The 19,510-nt window shown below is 34.6% G+C and overlaps 2 protein-coding genes and 1 pseudogene across 2 annotated transcripts; 2 read left to right on the top strand and 1 right to left on the bottom strand.

Moving 5' to 3' along the window:
* Nucleotides 1–7,258: 7,258 nt before the first annotated feature.
* On the top strand, nt 7,259–8,453 carry LOC112997626 (MDIS1-interacting receptor like kinase 1-like; annotated as a pseudogene).
* A 55-nt stretch (nt 8,454–8,508) lies between these two features.
* Nucleotides 8,509–11,776, top strand: LOC100779939 (MDIS1-interacting receptor like kinase 1). The gene is made up of 2 exons (XM_026125010.2): nt 8,509–10,564; nt 10,809–11,776. The coding sequence occupies exons 1-2, from the start codon at nt 8,509–8,511 to the stop codon at nt 11,018–11,020; spliced, it is 2,268 nt and encodes a 755-aa protein (XP_025980795.1). The 3' UTR covers nt 11,021–11,776.
* Nucleotides 11,777–11,908: 132 nt separating this feature from the next.
* On the bottom strand, nt 11,909–15,951 carry LOC100779400 (auxin-responsive protein IAA11). Its single transcript, XM_003541323.5, has 5 exons — nt 15,376–15,951; nt 13,685–14,010; nt 12,785–12,920; nt 12,357–12,418; nt 11,909–12,281 (listed from the first exon to the last, which is right to left on the bottom strand). The coding sequence occupies exons 1-5, from the start codon at nt 15,945–15,947 to the stop codon at nt 12,235–12,237; spliced, it is 1,143 nt and encodes a 380-aa protein (XP_003541371.1). The 5' UTR covers nt 15,948–15,951; the 3' UTR covers nt 11,909–12,234.
* Nucleotides 15,952–19,510: the final 3,559 nt, after the last annotated feature.

The following is a 19,510-nucleotide window of genomic DNA, read 5'->3' as shown; positions in this document are numbered from 1 at the left end:
AAAAAAGATGACAATAAAGAATTTTTTGGGGGGCCAGAGCCAGATACTATAGTAAACATAACTGTGAGGTGATAATCAACGAAAATCCTTCCAAAAGTTACATTAAAAATTGGGATGAAAGGCCATAAAGAGAACCATAAGATTGCATGTTATGCTTTTTCCCCCCTTTCTTTTTCCGTATCCACAAGCACCCTTTTCATTTTTGCACACAAGTTCGTGATACTGGTCAGAAAGCTTTAGACTTTAGTGGTCGTATTTTATGATCCAATTTTATTGAGTTTAATTTTCTTATGTTGTAAAAATTTATTGTCATCAATTAAAAAATATCTTAATATATGGTTTTAAAATAATTATTATAAAAATCAATAATATATAATCAATCCAGAATGTAATTTTACATTCTCAATTGGTCATTCCAAAAGCTAAGAAAAGGTGTAGAAAACAACAACCTTTACAAAACCATGTGGTAAACAAAACTGACGCCCAATATGTATTGGGCCTAAAGAGTATCAAGTGGGATCATGAAAGAGAGTTACTCTTTGGCCTTAGCAGTTTTGCTAATGGCACTTCACATGTGGACGCACTTTAATCATATTCTGAAACTACTTCCTAAAAAGTTATATAATAAAATCATGTTTCCGTTGTATAATTGGGGTTGAAATAAAATGCATAATGAAAGTACGTCTCTATTGTAAGTTGTACATGTGTACAACGAAATCGTGCTTCCATTTTTTTTTCACCACACAATTGCACGATAAAAACATAATTTCATTGTGTAGTGGAGGTAACACAACGAAATCATATTTCCGTTATGTTAATTGATCCAACCCCCAATTGCACAACGGAAACACGACTCCGCTGTATAGTGGAGGTAACACAATAAAATTATATTTTCATTGTGTTACCTGATCCCACCCCTAATTATATAACGAGATCGTGCTTTCGTTATGCGGTTGCCCCCCTTTACAACATAATCGTGATTTTGTTGTGTTAATCAATACAATAAAATCATGATTTCATTGTATTTTTTTAAAGTAAAGTTTAATATTTTATATTGTGTTTTAACAACCATATTTATGACGATCTAACAAGCCAACAGTGTCTTTGTAGAGCACGATGCAATCTGAATTGTCTATTTTGTCAGTACAATCTTGGTCGTAGCTTATAATTGACTCATGAGAGAACAATATAAGGTGATAATAAATACGAGTAGTCTAAAGATGGAGGGAGTAGTTGTTGTTATGTACTATGATGGTGATGTGGTATGAACTACTGAGGGTTTATTGTTTGAATGTCTAATGGTCCTAAGTTTATAAAAATTAGTGAGGAAATATCATTTGCTGCTTTGAGGAAAACAGTTATAGATGTCGTTCAAGGTGGAAGAAGCTTATTTGAGGTTTTTTACCGTTCCATAAAAATGTATATGTAGGTGATGGTTGTGTTGAGTACGACCATATGAAGCTTATAAACGAAAATCAAGTGGGAAAGATATTTTTCATTTATTTATAGTTTAGTTCTAAAGGTCTGATCAAGTTGTATGCAATGGTTGACCGATCTCTAGAAGAAATCCTTGCCCTACCGTGTAAACCAAGGAAACCAAGACCTGTCAAAGAGATAATTGCTTTGATGCATTGATTAATGACGACAACAAGCTCTAATGAAGATCATAACTCTATTTAGTCATGTTTTTAATTGATGAAATTTATGTTAGTTGTGGTGGTTGTTCTTGTTGTTATTGTTGTTTGTTTTTTGGATTTAATCAAAATTCTATTCTTTATTACATTACTAGGCATGTGTCATTTAAACATAAAAACAAGGAAAACGTAGACCGTTAAAAGTAAGTTCATAGAACATAAAAATAAGTTTGTACAAAAAACATCATAAGTCGAATACATAATAATATAAAATATCCAACAGACTATACATAAAGCAACAAATGTCCTCGAGTGCCTTTACGACCACCTCCTTTACCACCTCCTTTGCTACCTTTGCTAACTTTCTAAGACCTTCGCTCATCAACAAAGCTACATCCAACTGCAAGGCCCTCACGTGCCATCAATATAAGTTGTTGTATGACCTGATGACTATTTATGCCTTTAGGTATAACTCTCATGTCCAACAGACTTTACGTGGATACTAACTCATTTGGAATCTATCCTACATAAATATTTATCAATAAAAATAGTTATTATTTTTCATTAAAAAATAAAATAAATTGATGAAAATATTGTTTGCATTACCTAAAAAGAGTAAACAACATCGTTACATAATCTGACATCTGACCACCACTAAGCTGTTGCTAAGGCTGAGGTGGAATATGTATAAGACTACATGGTGATTCTCATTCCTATGGCAGAAGCATGTATGGATGTGAATTCTTGTAATACCAAGACAAGTAGGTAGTCTAGAGTGCAGACCCATGGAGCCTCATATGGAATAGCCTCAGCCACCGCCACCACATCCTAATCCCACTTGGCCCATGTGTCACAATACTTCTCATATGCAATAGGACGCTTGGGTGGGTCCAAAGGAATCCTTTGTACATACTCAAATTGCCTCAAAACCCTTTTTGGTAGATATGACCACATGAATGTCCCAACTACGATGTAGCCAGAGTACAATGTCTGGTCCTCAAAAGGTTTAAGGTCTCTACATGATGCATATGGGGACCAAACAACATCAATCATTTACAACTGATCCATTAACACATTGGTCCCAACAACCTTATTGGTATCCCTCAACGCCAACCACTTAGCCGCAAATGGCTTCTTGCAGTCATTTTCCAACACGTTCTCGCTAGCAGGAATGGTCGACAAATGCTCAAATACCCATGCCTATAAAACATGAAATATATTTTTAGTGTTAGGTAATACAAAAAAAATTGTTTTTAGCATGAGTAGTCATATAACCTCCCATTTATTTGTTGCCATACGAGAAAGCATATGACATCTGGTCATAAAGATAAGCCAATGCATTTGCCCCCCAAGTGTACTTGTGGCACTGGTCCATACCACTGAGGTATTGTAGGTAACAAATACGTACATGCATCGAGCTCTTCTCAACAAATATGGTATTGTCGAGCAAATACAAAAAATATGCCTTGTTAGCTAAGACATTTGACTCACTAGCAACATAGGTGTGATACAAACTCTCTAACTAACTCAAAGCCACCTTGTTATCTAATAATGCCTTCTGGTCCATCATAATGCCAAGTTGTTACCTCAATAGACCTCTGATCTCTACCCTGATGTAGCCCATGCCTATGTGATCAATGAAACAACTAGTGATAGGAAGATGTTACATACATGACACATCATCAAGGGTGATGTTCATCTCTCCAAGTGGAAGATGGAAAAAGGAGGTCTCATTATGTCATCTTTCGACAAAGGCATTGATTACACCTTTATTCACGGTCATGTACCGCTCATCATACAGGGGCTTCAGCCCTGACCTATTGATGTACCCTTTCACCATCGCTTGGGTAAGGTAGTCCATAAGATTGCCTCCATGACTAACCAACTTCAACTCTTCTATGGGCTGACTGATTTATACCTAGCCAACTACTTGGTCCATATAGGACTGAAGTAGAGACAAGTCCATAGGGCCTCCTCCAAATAAGGGTCCAATGATATGGTCAATAGGAGGTATCATCGATGGCTATGGTTGTGCTTGTGCTTGTGCTTCTGCCTGCAGTTGATGTCGTTAGGCCAACTCTCCATCATCATGTGTTGATGCAATCACATGTCGCCATTGTGCCTCGGGATCTGAGACAAAGGCAGTACATTCCATGCGAGCCATCTGAAAAAAAACAATGAAATATTAATTAAACAATTAAACTAAACAATAAATTAAATAATTTTAAAAAAAAATTAACACAACAAATATAGGATTATGTTGTGTTATTCATCAAATAACACAATATAATCATATTTATGTTGTGGTGTTTTGAAAACAACACAATAGAAGTACAATTTCATTATGAATTATTTCAAAACTAAAAAATGAACACAAAAGAAATACGATTTTGTTGTGTTTCTGAATCCAGAACATAACAGAATCGTATTTCCGCTATGTCAAAAAATTAAAAAAAAAGTGAAAAAAATAATACAATGGAAGTACAATTTCATTGTGTTTCTTAACCTAAAACACAACAGAATCATATTTTTTTTTGTATATTTTTTTAACCAAAAAATTCCAACAAATATACGATTTTGTTGTGTTATGGGTTCGAAAACACAATAGAATCGTATTTTTATTATGTACAAAAAAAATGCTTACCTTTAAACGTTGCAACGCGTGAAAAGGAGAAGGAGTTGGAGATGGAGAATGGGAAATGGAGAATGAATTAGAGAGAGGGAGTGAGAAAAGAAGAAGAAGGAAGGGGAAATGGTGGGGGGAAGAGAAGAGTGAAATGGAAGGGGAGAAAGTGAGAAGAAGAGGGGAAAAGGTGGGGAAAGGGTTGGGGGGAAACAATAGTTTGATTATTCTGTACCATTTTTGAAAATGATAGTGAGAATGACAAATTAGGATAGTGGGAATAGTCCCCTCATGAGATCTTGATCTATATATGGCTTGGAAGTGCAGAAGTATACAATTCATAAGGCATTTGAATCCTGCACCTCCTAACTTGTATTTTGCACCTTTCATTTTATATGTGTGGACAAAAATACCCCAAAATGGCTTATGTCTCAAAACCTCCCTTTACCACCATGGATGAGCTACATCGACCAACAACAACTCCTTACGCCACCATCATGCCTCACCTAACATCATTGCACCACTACGCCTCCACCAACACCATCACACTATTGCCCCTTAACCAACACTATCACATCACCGCATGCCTCCACCAACACATTTATATATTTAATTTAATAACATAAGTTTATGGGGAATAAGGGGAGCATGGATTCATGACATGAAATATGGGGATTGGGGTTGTTGTTGATTTTGGTGAGTAGGGTTGTGATGGAGGTAAATAGGAAGGGAGAACAAGAGATATCACCCTATTCCAAAATAGGAATAAGTGCTTTAAAACTATTTCAGAATAGCTATTGTAAAAAATAAAAATTATTTTTCGGAATAAGACTGTTCTAGAATGATCATTCTGAAATAAAGGTTCCTGGTGAAAAGGCTATTTTTGTCCATACAAATAAAATGAAAAATATAGGGTACAAGTTGAAAGGTGCATGATTTAAATGTCATGCCATGTGGCTTGCATGTCAAAGTTTCAATGAGCCAGCACCCAAAATTCTTGTGGCATTTCTGTGTAAAGGAAAAAGAAAAAGAAATGAAAATAATAGAGCAAAAACACAAAGGAAAAATCATTTTCAAAAAGGATTATTAATTTATTCTAGCAACATGCTAGCATGTACATGTGCAATATATTAGGAGCACCATGATCCCGTTCTAGCATCTCTTTGCTATGTGTAAATATGAGCTTTTGTTTTTCTTTTCATTTTTAAAATGGTGAAAGGCTGGTTCTGGTTTTCTTTGGCATAAAGGCACGCGAACACATGTAAGCAATGTTCTCAATGTAACATCCTCTCCATTGTAGAACTAGCACCTTGGATTCCCATTTCCCACGATTAAAAAACTAAAGGGTATAAGAAATCAATCAAATAATTCAAAATATGACTAATTGATTATTGGAAATCCTCACTCACTGTTAGTCTCTCTCCAATAATAAGGAAAAAAATGTACTTCACGAGGAAGCTGCTATATTCACGTGGCATGCATCCATCTGTTTTGGTACATCAATTGGTGCCAAATGTGTTCCAATTTCAAAACAACAAAAGGGCTGTGATATATATGATTACTTTCTTAAATCCAACACTCCACATGCATGCATGTGAATATTGGAAGAGATAAAAGTGCAAAAACAAAAAAAGAAAGAATTTTGATCTGAAAGAAGCGGCAGTTGGTGGGCTCAGACCATGATTGATTTAGTGCAGCTAGCACTTTGCTCCCATTTCCTTCTGCTTTCTAATTTCTCTAATACTTTATTCTCTATTCTCAAGGCCATCAAGTTAATATCTTCTATTACAGTTTTGCATGCATCTTAACTGTCTTGGGAAAAAAAAATCTCCTTCAACATTAACATAAATAATTCTCAGATTCATTTGAGGACTTTTGGTGTTGCATTAACGCATTATCAAATTGTAGTAGAACTAGGAAATTTTTTGATACATTGCTTGGGGGCTGATTTGTTTGCATTTGCTTCTAGTATGCCATAAACGATAAATTGAGTGTGTGTCACTCTAGTTATCATAGTAACTGATGCTCTAGTTTTAACTTTTAAGAATACCTCAATCATTTTTGTAGCCTTTTTAATTTTATATAGTTTGTCTTATTTTCATGTTTCCTTCTCCCTGTAACATATTCCCTTATCTAAATCATAACCAATAATTAACATCTATGAGGCTAAAACCATGAAATGGGCAATGGATAATGTTTCTTACATTTCCTTTTTTATATTTTCCCTTTTTCTCTCTTATGTCTCTTCTTTTCTTCCTCCCTTCCTCTTCCTAATGGATTACATAATAAGTGGGGGAGAGGGGTACAGAGTTTCTTCACTCTTTTTTTCTTAAAAGATTCCCATTATCACATGGTTTTCAGGTTTTGGTTTGGATTTTGAAGAAAAAATAAATGAGTACACCAATGTTCTGGTGGATCCTAACTTTAGCCGTATGTTAGTTGGGACATTTATTCATCATTTCTGAATCTTTGTCATGGTTGGAAGTTACCCCTTAAATCCTCTGGAAATTCAACTTTTACAATCATGGAACAAACTTAAAGTAGCTTAATGAATTTCTTTATTAAATGTACTGGCAAGGCAAGATGCTTTCTGCTAGATACTGTTTATTAACAACCCCAAGGTTCTGAAAGCTGTTATCGTAAAAGATCAAACGAGGTTATAAAGTTACCTAATCTATGTACTTCAGGAGTTCTATTTTTTTGTAACTTCCTAATTATCTTCTCATTTCAGGTGGCTGATTGAATCTCAGTCATAATTTTCCAAATTGATATAAATTTTTGAGGACTGATGAAAATCGTAGTACTTAGTTTTTGATTGGAAATGAAACTCGGATGAAGTGAAATATTTGTTGTATATACATTTATTTATTACCTACCTAGAGAAGCTAGACAAAAACTTAATAAAAGAGAAACTAAATAAATACTTCACCCTGATCTGTCCATTAAATGCAGAAGATCTAAATTCGTTCATTCCTTTATTCACATTTCACAATCTTTTAAGCAAGAATGTAATTTCCGTAAAAGGGAATCATAATAAACAAATAGGGTTGATACGATGTTTTTTTATGCATAAAAAATACATTAACTGCATCATTATTCCTCCTTCACGTTGACAATGATCAGATGACTACACATAAAGGAAGAATTAGAAACTAAACCAGTAAGAAGGGCCACATTCTCTCCCATGTTTTATGTCGGAGGAACTTCAAATAATTCCAAAGCTTCACTGTCCTTGCATGAACATTACTCTGCTTTGAAATACCAATCCACTAACCTGAAAAGCCCTTAAAAGTGACCACATCTAATCAATGGTTTATTATTAGCCTCCACTATTATATATCGAATCAACTACTTAATCATCCTCCTTTGTCCTTTCCTCGCAAACTTGAGATGTCACTCTCTGTCAGTGTTCTGTCCACCCCCCACAGGATCACCCTTCTACTCCAGTAGAGAGTGCATGCAAATGGTGCACAACTGAGACATTGATCAAACAAAATAAGAACAATAAGAAAGATGCAGATGAAAACTCAGTTTTTCTTATACTTCTGTTGCATTTGCTGTTTCTCTTATGGCTTTGCAGATGCAGCAAATTATGAAGCATCTGCTTTATTTTCTATAAAAGAAGGCCTCATTGATCCACTGAATAGCCTGCATGATTGGGAATTGGTGGAAAAATCAGAAGGGAAGGATGCAGCTCATTGTAATTGGACGGGTATCCGGTGCAACTCAGGTGGAGCCGTAGAGAAGCTTGATCTCTCCCGCGTGAATCTGAGTGGCATTGTATCCAATGAGATACAAAGGCTAAAGAGTCTCATTTCTCTCAACTTGTGTTGCAATGAATTTTCCTCATCATTGTCACCCATAGGCAATCTCACCACACTGAAGAGTTTTGATGTGAGCCAGAATTTCTTCACTGGAGACTAATGACCTTAAATGCATCCAGCAACAATTTCTCTGGCTTTCTTCCTGAGGATTTTGGAAATTTCTCTTCCTTGGAGACTTTGGATCTCAGAGGCAGCTTCTTTGAAGGGTCAATTCCAAAATCCTTCAGTAAATTGCACAAGTTGAAGTTCCTTGGTTTATCTGGGAATAATCTCACTGGGGAAAGCCCTGGTGCAGCGGTAAAGTTGTGCCTTGGTGACTTGTTGGTCATGGGTTCGAATCCGGAAACAGCCTCTTTACATATGCAAGGGTAAGGCTGCGTACAATATCCCTCCCCCATACCTTCGCATAGCGAAGAGCCTCTGGGCAATGGGGTACGAAGTTTTTTTTAATCTCACTGGGGAAACCCCCGGAGAGCTGGGGAAGCTTTCATCACTGGAATGCATGATCATTGGATACAATAAATTTGAAGGAGGGATTCCAGCAGACTTTGGAAATCTCACCAAGCTGAAGTATCTTGATATAGCAGAAGGCAATCTAGGTGGTGAAATTCCAGCTGAGTTGGGAAAGCTCAAAATGTTGAATACAGTTTTCTTGTACAAAAACAAATTTGAAGGCAAGATTCCATCAGAAATTGGCAACTTGACTTCATTGGTGCAGCTGGATCTCTCAGACAACATGTTATCAGGAAATATTCCAGCTGAAATAAGTCGGCTGAAGAATTTACAGCTTCTGAACTTCATGCGGAACCGGTTATCAGGTCCTGTGCCTTCTGGCCTTGGGGACTTGCCTCAACTAGAGGTGCTTGAGCTATGGAACAATTCCTTGTCAGGGCCATTGCCTAGAAACCTTGGCAAGAATTCACCATTGCAGTGGTTGGATGTATCATCCAACTTACTCTCTGGTGAGATTCCAGAAACTCTTTGCACCAAGGGCAATCTCACCAAGCTCATACTTTTCAATAATGCTTTCTTGGGTCCAATTCCGGCAAGCCTATCAACATGTCCTTCACTTGTTCGTTTTCGAATTCAGAACAATTTTCTTAATGGAACAATTCCTGTGGGTCTTGGTAAGCTTGGGAAGCTTCAGAGGTTAGAATTGGCTAACAATAGTCTCACTGGTGGAATTCCTGATGACATTGGTTCTTCTACATCCCTTTCTTTCATTGATTTTTCCAGAAACAACCTCCACTCTTCTCTTCCTTCAACCATTATTTCCATTCCAAATCTGCAAACTTTAATTGTCTCCAACAACAACTTGAGAGGTGAAATCCCTGACCAATTCCAGGATTGTCCCTCACTTGGTGTCCTTGATCTCTCATCAAATCGATTCTCCGGAATCATTCCATCTAGCATTGCATCATGTCAGAAATTGGTAAACTTGAACCTACAGAATAACCAATTGACTGGTGGAATCCCAAAAGAATTAGCAAGCATGCCTACATGGGCCATTCTTGATCTTGCCAACAACACTCTGAGTGGTCATATGCCCGAAAGCTTTGGTATGTCTCCAGCTCTAGAAACATTCAATGTCTCACACAACAAGCTAGAAGGTCCTGTCCCAGAAAATGGCATGCTAAGAACAATAAACCCAAATGATCTTGTGGGAAATGCTGGCTTATGTGGTGGTGTTCTCCCTCCATGTGGCCAAACCTCAGCATATCCATTAAGGCATGGGAGCTCACCTGCAAAGCACATTCTTGTAGGATGGATCATTGGAGTATCATCAATACTAGCCATTGGGGTTGCAACTTTGGTAGCAAGATCTTTATACATGATGCGGTACACTGATGGATTGTGCTTCCCAGAAAGATTTTATAAGGGTAGGAAGGTGTTGCCTTGGAGATTGATGGCCTTCCAGAGGCTTGATTTTACAAGTAGTGACATTTTATCTTGCATCAAGGATACAAATATGATTGGCATGGGAGCAACTGGGGTTGTTTACAAGGCTGAGATACCACAATCAAGTACAATTGTGGCAGTCAAAAAGTTGAGGAGATCAGGATCTGATATTGAAGTAGGAAGCAGTGATGACCTTGTTGGAGAGGTGAATCTTTTAAGGAGGCTAAGGCATAGGAACATTGTTAGACTACTAGGCTTTCTTTACAATGACGCTGATGTGATGATAGTTTATGAATTTATGCACAATGGAAACCTTGGAGATGCCCTGCATGGTAAACAAGCTGGGAGATTGCTTGTAGACTGGGTTTCCCGATATAACATAGCTCTAGGAATAGCACAAGGACTTGCTTATCTTCATCATGACTGTCATCCACCTGTTATCCATCAAGACATCAAGTCAAATAATATACTGCTTGATGCAAATCTTGAGGCAAGGATAGCAGATTTTGGATTGGCCAAGATGATGCTCTGGAAGAATGAAACAGTCTCCATGATTGCTGGATCCTATGGATACATTGCCCCAGGTGAGTTACTAGTTCATACCTACTTTTGCAGGTTAATGTCATTACTAATATGTTTTTCACTTTTCTGAATACTTAGAGTGAGTTGGTTAGTTAAACTTAAAGGCTCAAAAATCATAATTTTCGATCAGCAGATTAAGATACAAGAGAAGACTGTCTATATTCATATCTGTGAAGAGATGTTTCTTCCTGCTTAATGTGCAAGATTTAAATTTCTAACCATTTTCAGTACTTTGTTGCTTGGCAGAATACGGATACTCCTTGAAAGTGGATGAAAAGATTGACATTTACAGTTATGGAGTGGTTCTGTTGGAGCTTCTCACCGGAAAGCGGTCATTAGATCCTGAGTTTGGAGAATCTATAGACATAGTAGGGTGGATTAGAAGGAAGATAGACAACAAATCTCCGGAAGAAGCATTAGACCCCAGTGTAGGAAACCGCAAGCATGTTCAAGAATAGATGCTTTTAGTTCTCAGAATGGCACTTCTTTGCACTGCCAAGTTCCCCAAGGACAGACCCTCCATGAGGGATGTTATAATGATGCTTGGTGAGGCAAAGCCTCGGAGAAAGAGTGGTAGGAGCAGTGAGACATTTTCAGCTAACAAGGAGATGCCAGCTATTAGTTCATCACCAGTTAGTGGCCTTCTGTAGGAACCAAAATTGAAGTTTTCCCAGGCCAGAATTTTTCATTGTACTTAGAACTGTAGTTTTGTTAATTTCTTGTAATTTTGTAATCAATTCATTGGTTCACATTTGTTGTTAAAATATGTATATCAAGATGGATTAACTTATGGAAGGAATTTTGTAGGTATTGTGGTTTTGGTGATGAAGCATATATTTAAGTCAGAACCAAATAAAGCAATTGTACCTACTATCATTTGAATAGCACTGATATATATTTTTATATCATTTTTTGGCATGTGTACGGGTTATGTATGTACATAAAGTACTTTTTCATTCCTTAAAGTCAATGGAATTCTTATTTACGAATCGTCTGTGCTTTGTCTAAATCAAACGCTATCTGCATCAAAATGAGTGCCACAAATACACGGAAGTGATGACTTTAGATCAAAATTCCCGCAATTATTCTTTTTAAGCCCAAAGAGATTGCTTGTGCTTCAAGTTCTTGACCACAAGATTGACGACAAAACAGATCTTGCACACATTTTAGCTTTGTCTAAAAGCTATAACCATGGATCACTTGGGTGCGGGCTTGCACTAAAAGCATTATTCTTCTCACAATTTTCAATTTTAAAATTGTGGTACCAATAATCAATATAACCAGACTAGTCATTTTTTAAAATAGGTATTCATTCAAAGGAAATTTGAATTACTGTAGCAGGGAAATAAAGTTCAAACAATACTTTATAGCTGAGATAGTTAGCAAACATCCCACATTTACAACACTAACAAGCAGGCTGACTTGTATGATTAGTAGTATTGCATGAAAATCTATGATGCCTGCACCCTCCAAGTGAGATGAATAGAGAGGCAGCGACAAATATACCAAATTAAACAAACAAACAAACTGAATTAATTAAACAAAAGTGCGAGATTTTATCATTCAAATCTCAAAACTTCATATACTTGCAATATTCCTTTACTTTTCTGTTCTGTTTTTTCTCTTCATCTATTTGACAGGTTCTTCGTGTCCTTAGCCATGAAAACAGTATCTATATGGGCTTGCATCTCTGTTTGATGTTTTCTTCCAATCTTGGTGCTGCAAACAAGTATTCATTAGCAAAAGAAAAACATAGGGTAAGTTGCGTTTGGAAAAAGTAAAGCATTTGCTTACCAAGTCCATTAGCCTCAGATGTCCTCATGATTCTTAGCCTCCTCACCGAGCTAAGGAACATCCTGATTGCAATTTGAAAGAGCAAGATAGATGAATATCAAAGCTGAGAAACAAATATCCTCGTAACCAGTGTTAAATCATACAAAGGAAAGCTAAAAAATGGAACTACAAATATGAAATATTTTCCTTGTTCAAGAAAAAAGACATGAGCCTATCTAACATATTAAGTTTATGACTTTATTCAACTCTTAATAGGATAGAGTATAGCACCAAATACTTTTACCAATCTCATAATTGCCTGACGAAAACATTATGTGTACTATTTGACAATTAATTTACAAGACAATTATTTTTGTACTGCAGTATCAGTTATAACGTTGCATATTTGATGCTAAAATAAAATTAATGTTTGTGGACCAATTACTTACCCCCAGGGAACATCCCCAACAAGCATCCAATCTCCTTCCTTGTCTTCATAAGTGAGCACAAACTTGGAAGATCCATCCAACAATTTTGAATGTCTTTCTCCTCCGATAATAATGCCATAATCCTCACCATTTGATCCTATAGACAATGATGTCAACACCATTGCGGGAAAGAATAGAACACATCGAAAGCACAAAATTAAATGGTATAATCCATCTCAAAACAAAATACTAAAGAGAGAAGTAGAAAAAATGACATGCAGGAATTATTTTAATGATGAAAACATAGCATCAAGTTGTGGTATGTTTGTTTACACTTTGTCCAATGTCGCTGTGTTTGGAAAGAAGTAAAAAATAGTAGCTTCATAAAAAAACTCCTAAAATCATTCTTGCAAACTGCAGTCAATGAGAATCTTAAATAGGTTGTTGCTTGGTGGTTTCTTATCTTTAAAGTTTTGTTATATTTTGAAAGCTCATAGGTTACAGAACCATAATAGATATGCCTGAAGAAAAGGAGTACAAAGAAAAATCTATTCTTAACATGACAAGGGGAAGATGAGAAAGGGAGAATAGAAGTTTAAACCCCAATCATTACAAATTTACAATACAACTTGCATAAATTATTCCACACATGCTTCTCAGTTTTTAATTTTTCACCAAATTTAAGAATAAACAATTTTGAGTTATTCACAAGATATGCCTAGAATTTACAAAGTTGAGAAGAGAGGAAGCATTAAGGTACTGTTAAGCCATATTTAAAGTAGACACACAAAAGAAATGATACAAAGTCCACAAAATATTCACCAAGCAGATAAAATCTCAGTGATCATGAAACATGTCAGAATTCCCTGAAGGAGATGCATTCTCTTTATTATGAGTATAAAGACCAACAAGGAAACTCACCTTTGCAAGTGGTGACTGTAGTTGATTCATTAAACATATCCTCCAATGTTTGTGCTAAGGTTTCATAGGAACTATGGGCACTCAAATCAACCTTCCTTCCAATTGGTATCCCGTCCATATTTACCTTGACGAACAGGGAACTCCTGAGGTGTCTTTTTTCTTTGGCATTTATGTTATTATCATTGTCATTGTCATTAGTCTTCCTGACCACAGTATTATTTATCTTACTCTTCTCAGCCACAGAGTTGAATACTTCAGTTGATTTTGCATGGCTATTGAAGCTATTCACTCTATATGTTCGAAGTGGAGGCCATCCAACTACTTGACTGTTTGGTAAATTTAATCACAACAGAAATTACAACCCCATCAGTGAAGAAACGAGATAAAAAAAATTTGGCAATTATTTGATTTGCTTTGTTTCAGGAAAGGGACAGCAACACCATAGACTACTTGTTTGGATGGCAAACCACTTGTTGAGAAATAGTTAAATGCAAACCAATTCTTTTAGAAATAGTAAAAGAAGGTGACAATTTAAAAGCAAAAAAATCATTCTACCACTCAATCTACCGATGCCAATTGATAGTTTTGTATACTTTCACACACTATGGGTAATTCCAACTCCATAATAAGATCCAGCTAGCTGCTTTATTTTTGTCCAACAAATCTATTAAGATATTGACATGACCCACAGAACAGACAAAACATACCATAGTTTTTTACACGAGCTGAACTATGTATTGCAGTTAGGACATAGTTTTTTACACAAGCTGAACTATGCACTGCAGTTCGGGGCAGCAGATCATACAAAATCCTCCCCGCCCCAATTTTTTAACACATTCAATTTTCATGATGTTAAAAACATCCTCTAATAAAATATAATTTTAGCCCCCTTTCATCTTCCACTGCTGATTCTAATTCTGATCCTGATTATAACTTTACTTATTCTTTTAAAGTTGCCAGATCTAACTATAAGGAAACTCAGGAACCTCTTAAGCATGCATTAGATTAGATTGTATATTCATCAATGGAATTCGATATAAAAAGTTAATATGTTTAGTTTCTGTTACGTTCAAGGAAGATCGTAGCACTCTTTCTCTTCAGAGTCACAAGAATGAAAGACTCCAACGTTGAGAATTGATGATATAGTTCTCCCATATGTATGCAACCAAGTGAATCTTGATCATCATAAACCCAGTCACTTGTAAATACATCTACCATTCCTCTTCACCGTTACTATTACCAAACCCCCCTACGGATTGTGGCAATACAAATCGAATTCTCAAAGGGCAAAATTGTTTTAAAAGGTAACCTCATAATAAGATACTAATATTAGAAAAATAAAACAAACAGGGTTAAACAACATCAAGTTGGGTTCTATTCTATTAACTCCTTAATTAACTCGTTTAGTAGTCCTTGAACTTTCCAAACTCAGTCTAGCACATTGAATTCCTCCGGCTAAGTAACACCATGTGATTCACAAATTCACAAATTAAAAGGGACGAATTTTAGACAGCAGCACAGAACACAATATACATATTTCCACATCAGATGAAAATTCAACAAGATCGAATCATAAAACGATTGCACTAACAGTATCTAAGGAAACCTATTCAATTTCAAAGCAAGACAACATAGCCACATAGGTAAAAAAAAGAAAGTTAATTAAGATAAGAAAAAAATTATATGTATACCTGGGACGGTTATTGGCAACAAGAGAATCAGCAGCAGCTCTCTTGGTGCCGGCAGTGATGTTGGGAGACGAAGAGGAAGAAGAGGAAGGTGATGATGATGCTGCTGCTGCGGAAGAAGGAAAATCCTTAGCAGTGTAAATTCTAGCATAAAGAGTTGTAGGAGCATGAACATGGTGGTGATGAGACTTTGATGAAGGGCCAGAAGAGAGGCTCAAGCCAAGACCCAATTCAAGCTCAGACTCTTCTGGGCACGAAGAGTCCTCCGAAGACAGCACCAAGTTGTCATCTTTCGACACAGTTGACATCGACCCACAAGCTGAAAAACCAATCAGAACGGTAAAAATATGATTTTTGGGAGAATTGAGGAAGAATAAGGAAAAGGGGTGGTGGAAGAATTTGAAGGGAATTGAATAGTTTTGAGGGAAGAAGAAGAGTATGATAAACGGGACGGTTAGGTGGGAATGTTGATGGAAATGAGAGAGAGAGAGAGTGTCGGAGAGAGAAAGGGGAAAGGAAAGGGTATTAGGCAGTGTGGGCCCACATGTCTGGTCTGGTTTGTGCGGTTCGTCCATTGATGTTTTTGCTTTAACTTGATTGTACTTTTATTATTCCTATACTTTCTCCTTCTTCTTCTTCTAGATTCTCTCTCGTCTTTTTCTTTGTCTACACTCTACACTCTGGCTCGTTCTAATCAAGCACAATTGCTGAATTGTAATTGGACACTACACAGTACATTTATCGTCACTTCCCAATTTCTCATCCTCGTACCATATCGCGAAATACACTACACACATAATGTGGGATTAGGACTTAGGAGGAAAGGCCACAACCACAACTCAACGCAACGCAAACCACATGCTACATTGAACATTTTCTTTTTCATTTATTAAAGTTATGTACTAAAAAGTTGCATGTTATTTGTCTGATATTTATGCATGTTAAAGCTGATTTTACTTTTGTAAATTCACATAGTTGGTGCTAAAAATATTTGCTATTGAGGATAGTTATTTACCATTGGCTAACAGCTAATTCAGGATGCTGGCCCAGTCTAAATGGATCGGCTCAATATTAAAAATGATCAACAAATAAAATAGTAGTTTCAGACGGTTAATTTTCAAATGCTAAAGGCATCTGCAGACATGGTTTCTTTAAAAAAATCTATTTTAAAATAATGGTGTTTTAGGTTGTTTTATACTAACAAAAGAAAATAATAAGAATAATAATTTTATAAAAGTAACCTTATATAATCATTAATTTATTTATATATTTTATTGTTCATCATTAATATTATAAAAGATAATTAATATTACATTAAAAATTAAAATGATAATTATTTTGGGATAAATTTTTTTATCTTACACGATAATTTTAAACTAATTTTTAAATTAATTTTTTAAATAAAAAACATATTTAAATAAAAACCAATTTGATTAATCGAATTAATTTTATAGAAATAATTCGATTAATCATATTAGTTTTATAAAATAATAATTTTTTTTCTTGAACTAGTTAAAGAAAAAACCAAATTAATTTAGGTTTGATTACGTTCAATCCAAACTGATTTTTTTACATACCCCTGATAACCTCCATATAAGTAGTTTTTGAAATAAGTTTATGCACCCATAAAACGGATGATGCTTGTAAGTTGTAATTAATGTTAAAAAAACATTATAAGTAGTCGTTGATGCACCTAGAAAACAAAATGTAAATCAGGTTTTCAACCAAATCAATTAAAATTATCTTTTTCAGTCGTAAAAAGTGTCAATGATACTCTCTGTAACATTTATTTTTTAACATTCTTTCTATAATTAGCTAAAATTTATTAGAATTCACCAAATTTGATGGATCTTATATGTACTTTTTTTGGTAGAAAAAAGTTAATGTAAATTATGTCTAAAGGACTCGTTAAGAACAAAACAAATCTTAAGGTTCAAAAGCAAGAGGTAATTACAATTGCATGTACCTTTAAAACTATAATTCTAATGACTGAAAAAAATATAATGATTATGATTTTCAAATAAACAAGTTTACCACACACGTTTTAGATAGTTTGTTAGGCCAAATAAATTTTTAAAACTCACAAAATCAACCAAATCTATTTTGTTTGATAAAAAATTCAGTTTGACTTATTTTATAAAATAAAAAAAAAAAAGAAGCGAAACATAAGGTTGACTCAAGGTCATATAGAGAGAGAACCACTTGTGTGATTATAAGGGGACAATTAATAATAGCAATAAATAAATATTAAAAACAATAAATATTATTTCCTGCATTTTAAAAAATTGTCTCAAAACAAGTATTACATTTAAATTTTTTTAATGTAATATTAATTTTTTTATTAATATCTATAATAAGTGATATTTTAGTTTTATGATATAATATTAATATCAATTTTTGTAAAACTATTATTCTTTTTTTTAATATGTATAAAATGAGATAGAATAACACTTATTATTTTGAGACAGAAAACCGTGTCACTAATGGTCACTGTTTTACTATTCCTAACTTTTGAACTAATAAATAATAATTTAAAATAGAATATAATAAAACTTGCTATTTTATTTTCTTAATTTATCTTAACCATCTAGTAAGCCATTGATTTGAAGGCTGTTGAAGTAGTTGGGGTGACTCATGAGGAGATAACAAAAGGTCAAAGTTATAAGGTACTACTAAGACTTAAGACGTACTAATATTTTACTAGTAAAAAATATAGAGCGAATTAGGTAAACTAAATTCTGAGCATAGCGCGAGCGAAGGCGTGATAAGAGATAAAAACCAAAAAAGAATGGGACCAACATTCATGCATTCCAAACGACAAGGGGACAAAGGTGGGACCAGACATCACACGGCTCGGGAAAAGTAAAATAAAAGAGCGTGTGGTAGTGAATGGCGACAGCCCACCACACATGACCGTGACCAAGTCACTGTTTACTTACAAAATCAACCCTTTACTTCTTCTCAACCTTTCACGTCCCATTCTTGTTTTTATAAACTACCCTTTCGGTTCAGTGGATATGTGGGGGGAGGTGTATTTCATTGATTTCCAATTTAGTATTAATTTTAATATGATAGAGAAGAATTTTAAATTGATTTATGATCCAAAATTAATTGAAGTAAACTAAGTATGTATTTGATTTCAGAGTTCATATTTTATATTATTAAAATATTTGGCTACAAACCAAATATACATGTAATTATAAACCATTTTATATGTATTTCTTATGTTTCCACACTCGTAAATGTTTGAGTGCGACCTTACCTTGCAGCGTTCACACTCGACAGTGAATACTTGATGCCCAAATTCATCCTGCTGTTTCTTTCTTTGATAACAACTTTTGGTTAGTGCTTGCAGCTTTCAACTTTTGCTTTTAGCTCCAAACAGTTTACTCCTTTAGACCAACCTGACTCAAGTCTCAGTTTTAACACTTCAGCCAGTCCAGGGTTACTTTTAATTTGAGCCCAGGTGTAACCCCACACAACTGTCTTCGGATTAAATTAATATATAGTATTTTATAGACCAAAATAAAGAAAAAGCTATACTTCGAAAGTTCTAAACGTGATAAAAATTGAATGACCTAAATGTGATGGAAAAAACTGAATGAAAACTATTTATATATTGCATTTTTCATTTCAAATTGATGTGATTCACATTTCAGTTGTGATATGTGATTTTTAAAAGTTAGGTTATGTTTGATATTTTTAATAAGTTTTTAGTTTTTTATGAGATAAAAAGTTTGTTTAACTGTTTAATAAATGAGTTTTTTTTAGTAATTTTTAATAATTTTTAAATGTTAGTTGAAATAGGTTTTTAAAAATATTAACTTCTCACTTTTTATATTTTTTTTATTTATTTTTATCTTTAATATATTTATTTAAATAGTTTTATCGAACATATATAATTTAATAAATTAGTTTTTAGCTTGTGACTTTCCGTTAATTTTTTTTAACTTTTAACTAGTTTTTCAGCTGGTTTAACTTTAGACTATGTTTAGTAAAATTAACAGTTGAAAAAATGTAAAATGACATAAAAAATAATAAAATCATGATTTATTCAAAAAGAATAATCAAACAATTCGATAAATAATTAAGGTTAAAAAAGGAAAAATATTAAAAATTTAAAATTTAAAAGCTATCA

This window comes from Glycine max, chromosome 13 (genome assembly GCF_000004515.6).
Source record: "Glycine max cultivar Williams 82 chromosome 13, Glycine_max_v4.0, whole genome shotgun sequence".
NCBI classification, from domain to species: domain Eukaryota; kingdom Viridiplantae; phylum Streptophyta; class Magnoliopsida; order Fabales; family Fabaceae; genus Glycine; species Glycine max.
The sequence above is the reverse complement of the archived record's forward strand: the minus strand, read 5'-3'. Positions and strand labels throughout refer to the sequence as shown.

Excerpts from the sequence above, each read along its gene's own strand:
- LOC100779939 (XM_026125010.2), top strand. The coding sequence starts at position 8,509 with ATGGGGTACGAAGTTTTTTTTAATCTCACTGGGGAAACCCCCGGAGAG. Across the intron at positions 10,565-10,808 it reads CTATGGATACATTGCCCCAG|AATACGGATACTCCTTGAAA; the intron begins GTGAGTTACTAG and ends GTTGCTTGGCAG.
- LOC100779400 (XM_003541323.5), bottom strand. The coding sequence starts at position 15,947 with ATGGACGAACCGCACAAACCAGACCAGACATGTGGGCCCACACTGCCT. Across the intron at positions 12,921-13,684 it reads TACAGTCACCACTTGCAAAG|GATCAAATGGTGAGGATTAT; the intron begins GTGAGTTTCCTT and ends CATTGTCTATAG. Across the intron at positions 12,282-12,356 it reads ATCTGAGGCTAATGGACTTG|CACCAAGATTGGAAGAAAAC; the intron begins GTAAGCAAATGC and ends ACTTGTTTGCAG.